This window comes from Akebia trifoliata, chromosome 8, assembly GCF_017979445.1.
Source record: "Akebia trifoliata isolate Shusen 1 chromosome 8, ASM1797944v1, whole genome shotgun sequence".
Classification (NCBI taxonomy): Eukaryota; Viridiplantae; Streptophyta; class Magnoliopsida; order Ranunculales; family Lardizabalaceae; genus Akebia; species Akebia trifoliata.
This window is the reverse complement of record NC_141382.1, coordinates 36773624-36782063: the sequence shown is the minus strand read 5'-3', so window position 1 is coordinate 36782063 and position 8440 is coordinate 36773624. Positions and strand designations below refer to the sequence as shown.

Below are 8440 nucleotides of genomic sequence, written 5' to 3'. Positions count from 1 at the left end.
TTATTATTATTATTTAGTTGAATTTTGGATTCGTTAACATTTTGATTTAACTTTTATGTTTTAAATTAAATTTGAATTTGTGTTTGGTTTTAAATTTTGGATTAAAATTGTTAGATTAAAATTTAATTTGAATTTTGATTGTAATATTGGTTATTGGTTGATTTTATTTTGTTTCGATTGGTTGATCGTTCGATTTTAATTTTAATTTTATATTTTAATTGGTTGAGTGATTTTTAATTTGATTTTAATTTGAATTTTAATTGGTTAATTTGAATTTAATTTTTAATTTAAATTTTGAACGGGTTGATTAATTTGCGTTTTAATTTGAAATTTAAATTGATTTTAATTTTTAATTGGTCGGTTGATTGGATTTCGATTGGTTAAGTTTTGAGTTTTAATTTGATTTTAGATTGGGTTCGAATTTAAATTTTAAATTTATTGATAGAATTTGAGTTTAATTTTGATGGTTGATTACTTGAAAATTTTATTTTGGTTGATCGAATTTTTATTATTATTATTTTTAATTTGAAAAATATTTTTGATTGGATTTAATTGTTCGATTTTAATTTTAATTGTTTGATTTTAATTTTAATTGTTTGAATTTTTTAATTTGAATTGTTTAATTTTTAATTTGAATTTTATTTTTAGTTTAGATTGGATTTCGATTTACATTGTCCTAGGGATCGGGATCTCTAAATTGTAGAGTTGGATATTGAGGGGTATTTTGGTCTTTTGGTGATTTTTACAGATTTTTCTCGAACTTCTCTGTTTTCATCGATTTGGGTCTCGTTAGACTCGAAATCGCATTCTGAGTGCCATGAAGGTACTTTCGAGATTTTTCGGAGGTCTGAGGTATATGAGGGGTATTTTCGTCATTTTGATGATTTTTTTTACAAATTTTTATAAATTTCTTTGTTTTCATCGATTTGGGTCCTGTTAGACTCGAAATCACGTTCTGAGTGCAATGGAGGTACTTTCAAGACTTTTTGGACATCCAAAATTTATGAAGGGTATTTTCGTCATTTTTGTGATTTTTACTACTTTTTTAAGGATTTCAGCGTGAGTTTTCTTTCAGTAACTGTGTGAGTATTTCTAAGTTCTAAAGTTATATTTTTCTAACGTAACGAGGTTTCTAAGTTATCGAATTGTGTAATGAACCTATGCATACGTGCTTGCTAAGTCAGGTGTAAGATGTAGTGATCCTAAGCATGCGTAAACTTCTATGTCGAGTTGTGACGAGTAGGGGGATGAAAAGAAACTAGAAACAGAAGGAATCAAGCAGTACTTACAAGCCTTCGAGTTCTTTTATATTCATCATTAGGAATCCACCAAAATCGGGTGTCGAATTGTCAAATTAGGCAGATGAAAAAATGGGGTGTCTACACTAACCAAACTGTAGAAACTACGCTACGCTAGGAAAATATAATCCCAAAAACATAGAAATCATCAATTCTTAGACAAAAAGAAGCTTCACGATAAAAATCACTAAAATATGATCAAATTACCAAAATACCCATAATCTTAAAACATCCCTAGAGTCTACGTTACGCTTAGAAAAATTCTTTTAAACACATAAAACAACAAATCGAAATCAAATAAATAATTTTGCCAATTTTCATAGAATTCGATAAAATTATGAAAATACCCCTCATAAAGTTCACGACCATTTTGCACAAAAAATTTCATAAATGATAAAAACCAACATTCCCATTGAATTCCTTATGAAAAATCGATTCCAAAACATCCTGAAGTATTGAAAACCGACTTAAAACACAAAAAGTCATCTCCGAGGGTAAAACGATAAGTTTACAATTTTAATAATTAAAAATTCTGAAATTAATAATTAAAACATTAATTAATGTAAAGTGAAATCTTAATTAAAATTTTAAAGTCAATCAAGTAAGAATAAAGTCAAGATATTAAAGTCAATCAAGTAAGACTAAAGTCAAGATATTAAAGTCAATCAAATAAGACCAAAGTCAAGATATTAAAGTCAATCAAGTAAGACTAAAGTTAAAATCTTAAAGTCAATCAAGTAAGACTAAAGTCAAGAAATTAAAGTCAATCAAGTAAGACTAAAGTCAAAATCTTAAAGTCAATCAAGTGAGACTAAAAGTCAAAATCTTAATAGAGTTCTAATTAAATAATAACTCTATTTAAAACAATCCTAATTAAAAAATAACTCTATTTAAAATAATTCTAATTAAATAATAACTCTATTTAAAATAATTCTAATTAAAATATAACTCTACCTAAAATAATTATAATTAAATAATAATTCTCTCTAAAAGAATTATAATTAAACATTAACTCTATCTAAAAAGCACCTAAAAAAATCTATAAATAGGGGGTCCCTACAACCTATTTTCGTATCCAAGAATAAACCCTAAGAAAAATAGGTCAAAAAGCTTTCTTAGCCTCCCATAAACCCTAATTTTGAAGTCCCAACTTCTTACCTAACATCCATAGCCCAACTTTAGCTCAAAAAATACCCAAAAATCCTTCTAAAACACCTTTAAATCCATAAAAAGTTAGAAAATTCACAGATCCAAGAAGAAAATACCTCAACTTGGAGATCAGAAATCAGATCCGACAACAGAACGAATCGAGGAATACTGTACAAAGAGTTATTCTATCAGATATGAGGGAATAAAGCCGTTGCATTCGGAAAATGTGACTATTTTTATTTTTTATTGTTATTTAGGTCTTGTTAGTAATCTAGTTTTATTTGGGAATTAGTAGAGATCGACGTTTGCTGGGCGGGGTTGGTGCCTAACACCTTCCAACCACGTAACGTGATCCCCGGACCCGTATTTTCTTTCGTAGATTAGTGTTATTTGCCTTTTAGAATCAATGTTCAATTTTTAGATTGTAATAACTAGGTGGCGACTCCCAAACCTCAAAGGTCAAAAGTGGATCCGGGCACCCCGCGGATCAAGAGCGCTTTTAGTAAGGTGCACCATAAAATATCTCACGAAGAAGCAAACTGCTAAGTGAATGATTATGTGGATGGTTAGAGAGACCGAGAGATTTGAAGAAGAAGCAAACTGCTAAGTGAAGTATGTACATCATCTTGGGTGTATCTTGAAACCTTCAGGCTTATAAAAAAATGATGAGTTGGGTGTTAAGCTTGTACATAATTTTTGATGTGGGGGCATATCACTTTGGCTTAGGTAATCAAATAAGGCTTACTCGGTGAGTTAAATAAGAAAATGGTGGTTCCCTTACTCACCCGATTTAAGATCTAATTTGGAACCCCACCTAAAACTTGGGGACAAAATCTTAGACCGACTTGACCTAGTCAAATTTAATAATTTGGAATCAACTAAGTTGAGATACTAGATTGAATCATGTACAAATAAAAAAAATCAACTGAGTCAAGGGACTTCTTTGATTCAAGTGGCTCAATTTATTTATTGTGAATTCGATTGAATCAATGGATTCTATTGGGATAAGAAAGAAAATTTATTAATCTGAAACTTGACTGAGTTGAGGGACTTTGCCGGACAATTCAGTTTATAACTCAAAAATTTTATCGAGTCAAGGAACTCAATTAATTAAAATGATATAATTTGAGGGCTTAACTCGAGTCCAACTTACTAAGTTATATGGTATAAGTAGGGGTCCAATTTAGAGGACTAATTTGCTAATGGGCATCTGACCCCGACTTATTGATCTCAAATCAATGAATTGGGTGGGTTTGACTTTAGAAATCGATTTATAGGTTGGATTTGATCGAATTATGTTGTTATATGTAAAGATACAAATCAATAACATTAGGTTGATAATATATTGCTTTTTAATGCAATTGTTATATTTCTATTGCTTAAAGAGATGCAAGTTGCAAAGGAACTTAACACCACACCCTTGACTCATATAGGGAGTCTGGTTCACCTCCTAAGTTTGTCATATGAAACTACTTAGCGTAACTCGACTTATTTGAGAGTTCGGTCTACATCCTAAGTCGGTTGTGTAAGACCACTTAATGCCACACCCAACTCATATATGGAGTTTGATTCACATCCTAAGTTGGTTGTATGGGACCACTTAGCGCAACCCAACTCGTTTGGAAGTCCAGTCTACATCCTAAGTTGGCCATACGGGGCCACTTAGCACCACACTCAACTTATATGGAGAGTCCGATCTACATCCTAAGTTGGTCGTTTGGAACCACTTAACGCAACTTGACTCATTTGGGAAGTTCAGTCAACATCCTAAGTGGGTCATATGGGACCACTTAGCGTTATACCCGATTTGTTTGGGGAGTCTGGTCCATATCATAAGTTAGTCGTGCATGACCACTTAGCGCAAAACCCGACCATATGGGGTTGGTTTACACTCAAAAGTCTTGACTTGTAACGGGTGCCAAGTTTGACCATTTGGAGGTTGAAAAAGTCTTAGCTAATTACAAAAACTATTCCCGATCGTAAGAGGGTCGGCATACAACGAAAGTCTTGGCTCGTGAGGGGAGCCAAGCTCAACAGTAAGGAGATCGACACACAACAAAAGCCTGAGTTCATAAGGGGAGGGGGGTTGGCTTACAGTGAAAGCCTTGGCTCATTACGGAAGCCAAACCCGATAGTTTGGGGGTTGGAAAAGTCTTGGCTCATTACGATAGCCAAATCCAACCGTAAGGAGGTCGACAAACAACGAAAACCTTGGCATGTGAGGGGAGCCAAGCTTAATTGTAGGGGGTCGTTACACAATGAAAATCTTGGCTCGTCAGGGGAGTTAAGCCCGACCATAAAGGGGTTGGCACACATCGAAAGTTTTGGCGCGTAAAAGGAACCAAGTCCAACCATTAGGTATGGGTTTGATTGATTTTTGTTCCAAGCTTGACCATAGGGAATTACATCTATAAGCTTAGGATTTATGGTTCATGATAACATCAACCCTAATCGATAAAGAGGAAATGACAAAAAAATGGAAAAAATAGATAATGTATTTATCAAAGAAAAATATTTCGTGGCTTGTAACAAAACCAACGATTCAAATAAATCGAGGTAATTATAGTCATCACACTTTTGAAGGTGAAATAGTCGGATGACGCATGACATGGACATTAATTGAGCAAATCTTAAGCCTCAAAATGAGAATTTATAAGGTACGTGGCCAGGTGTCACATGATACTGTTTATTTATTCTCAGGTCTATGGACTAAAAGTCTAAACCCCTGAGAGGGGGTATTGTGGATGATATTTTTCGTTGGATGTCAAAGGGCGACACATGGCACCTAGGAATTCAAGTTTGGTATGGAGATCCGAGGGTAAGTTTGATGGTTTGATCACAAACCAACCATGGGTTCGACTCTCGATTGGATAAAATAAAGGATTAGATCAAAATGGGTTAAAATTCTAGTGAGGGAAAGTCCCAAAAGAGGAGGAATGTATGGGGACAGGATATTGACTAGATTTATTCCCAAATCACGAATGAAGACATACTTTCTAAATTGGATAAGGGTCAAATCAGTAAAAAGATCTAGAAGGGATCAAAGGATTTCCATTTCTATAAATAGATGGACAGAGGTAAAAAAATTTATGAAATTCTTCCTCTCTAAATTTGACTATATTTTTTGTACTTAGGTTCTGACTTGGTCGTCGAAGAGGTATTGTTGCAGGCACACCCAGGGGTACGAGGAGTGGAGATCGTGAGGTATCGTCATAGATCCCAAGGTAGTGTAAGTTTTTGCATCTACAATAAGGTTCCCTTGACTTTGTGGCAAAGTCTAAGGGAATTTTTGTAATAAAAATGTAATTGTGAGGTTTGTTCAATAAATCTCTCTTTATTTTATCATTTCGTTATGGATTTGAGTCTCTGCATCAAACAAACAATTGAGATGAGATGAAAAACATAAATGGTCTAACTTGATTTCTAGGGATTTGTGCATTTTTTTTCTTGGGATTCACTTTGCATAGAAATCCTGATGTATAGAGAGCCTCAATTGTGGGTTGAGGCTTTTGTTTTCCTTTCTTTTTATATTGTAGTTGGTTGAAAACTATCGTAGTTTTTATATAAAGTTCTTCAAGATTTTAGAGAACTATCTATTCAAGCTTGAAGTTGGTCATATCTTGTGAAAGTTTATTTACTTGTAAAGAAGGTGTTTAGTTTTAGTTTTGAAGAAAACAAAATTAACTAATACTTTAACAAATTATAACTATGTTGTTAATGCTTTTGTAGATAATGTGTGATATTCTTGAAAGGGAAAAACTTTGTTTTGATTTGCAGTTGGCATTTTCTCATATTTATCATTTACTAGAGTAAGCCCATTTTGCATCTTCTTTAGGGTTGGGAGTAAAAGAGGAAAGACAATAAAGTAGGAGGGTATTGTTGAGAAAGAAGAAGAAAAGATAAAATAATAAAGTTAGAAGAGTATTATTGGAGGACTAATGATAAATTGATGCTCTTTATAGGCTCCTTGACGTGGTAGTGCGTAGAACCATAGATCTTTTTTCCCTGTGTATCTCGAAGAAAAAGATCTATGGTTCTATGCACTGCCACACAGGGGAGTGTACAAAGAGTATCAATGTTAAAGCGTTAGTTTATCATGACTCGAATTAGAAAAGGGAGAAGAGGAAGATAATATATAAAATTCTAGAAGGCCATTGAGTAATAAAGGAAATGCAATAATAGTTGAAAGGCATTCTTGGAAAGGATGAGAAAATGTATGACGATAAAGTCAAAAGTTATACTTGATTAGGAGATTAAATCTCAATCCGTCTTTATACGGAGGATAAAGGGAATGGGGTCCATTGTCGTGTTTTACTACACTGTGATTAAAAACATTTTATGTATGGAAAATAAAAATTCTAATTAGTAACATGACGTATCTATTGTCTCATTTTGGTTTTTGAGGACTGTGGCCAACAAATATCGCTGTCTAGACTCCATTTATTTAAATGATTTGGACGTGAGAGTATTTTTGTAGGTACACCCCCTCTCAGTCAAACAACTTGGATGGATACCAAATCCAATAGAATGAAGATCAATTACGAATCCCAAAGTAGATTGCAGAATTTTTCCTCCACAAATTAATAGCATATCCAACCCATTGGTTTCAGTTCCATAAACATGCAATGAAGTACAAGCCCATAGACAGTTCATAAAATAATAATAAACTACTCAAAATGCCTAATGTCCCTTACGAAGAATCAATTCTAGGCCACCAATGCAATCCCGTGACTCTCTATAGTGCCTCCAAAATTCACTCACGGGTTCCTTATTCTCGTGGCTCATACCCAACGAAGCAATAAACAATCCCTTTGAGTGTTTCCTATAAAGAACCAACTTTCAAGGCTGTCTAAGACACCAAGAATTAACAAGAAGCAGCAGCGCAGACTAGTGAGTGATGGAGAGATTAGGAAAGCTAGCGATTGTGGCGTTGGTGCTGGCTACACTTCTGGGAAATGAGGTGATGGTGTCCAAGGCACAAGTATGTGGCATTACTAAAGCTGGTTTGATGTCGTGCATGCCATCTGTGAGTGGGTCGAACCCTGTCCCTCCAACGAACACGTGCTGTTTGGCACTCACCCATGCTGACATGCACTGTCTTTGCTCTTATTATAAGAACTCCAACCTTCTGTCTTACTTTGGTGTTGACCCAAATCTTGCCATGGAACTCCCTCAAAAGTGCAACCTTCCTGAGCCAGTCAAATGCTGAGGTGCATTGGTGGTGGTTGTTGTTTCTGTTGCTTTGTTGTTGTGTTTTCGTGGTTGTGGGTAAGATGTGAACTGTCGAGATGGTGATCTGAGAATGCTTTTGACGAGGATTCTCTTTGTCTTTGTTATGTCATGTTATTTTCAATTTGGATGATTCTGTGTTTGTTATTGTTGTTTTGCATTGTCGTCTTCAATCATGGATTTTAGTCTGGAAAATTGGATCGATAACGACAATGCCTACATGAATGAGTCAAATCCTTGTTGAGTCAAATGTCTTAAACAACAATCAAAAGATAAATGCATATATTTAAAATAAGTCCTGATAGTATGACTCGTTAGGTGACATACTCCATTGACTCCCTGATGTGACAAATTTGGGAACTGTAGATCTGTACGTCTCAGGATACACACTTCCCTCGGGATACACTTTTTATGGGAAAGTGCAGTCGTGTATCCCAAAATGTACAGACTTAGGGTTCCCAAACTTGTCACGTCAGGGAGTCGATTGAGTATGCCACCTGGCGAGCATATTATCATGACTCTTAAAATAATTGCTTTTTCTATTGTAATCTGATTCTTGGTTTTAACATCACAAAATTTCTTTTGTATGAAACAGAAACATTTAAACTAAGAGCCGTGCTCCACTGAATTCCTTCAACACTGTGTTTACAAAGAATCATCGATTTTTCTCTGAGTGTACATCACATGTATCTGTAGGAAAAGCATTTATGGTTTTGTGCACACCACCACCTCAGCGCAACGTTGAAGATAGTGTTGTAGGAAGT

General features: G+C 34.5%; 1 protein-coding gene across 1 annotated transcript; it reads left to right on the top strand.

Annotated features, from left to right (window-relative positions):
• Positions 1-7344: 7344 nt before the first annotated feature.
• Positions 7345-7656, top strand: LOC147396643 (putative lipid-transfer protein DIR1). Its single transcript, XM_086450151.1, has one exon. It carries the CDS (start codon positions 7345-7347, stop codon positions 7654-7656), a length of 312 nt encoding a protein of 103 aa, XP_086306277.1.
• The last annotated feature ends 784 nt before the right edge of the window (positions 7657-8440 follow it).

What these genes read in the sequence shown, in the direction of transcription:
- LOC147396643 (XM_086450151.1), top strand. Translation starts at nt 7,345, where the DNA reads ATGGAGAGATTAGGAAAGCTAGCGATTGTGGCGTTGGTGCTGGCTACA.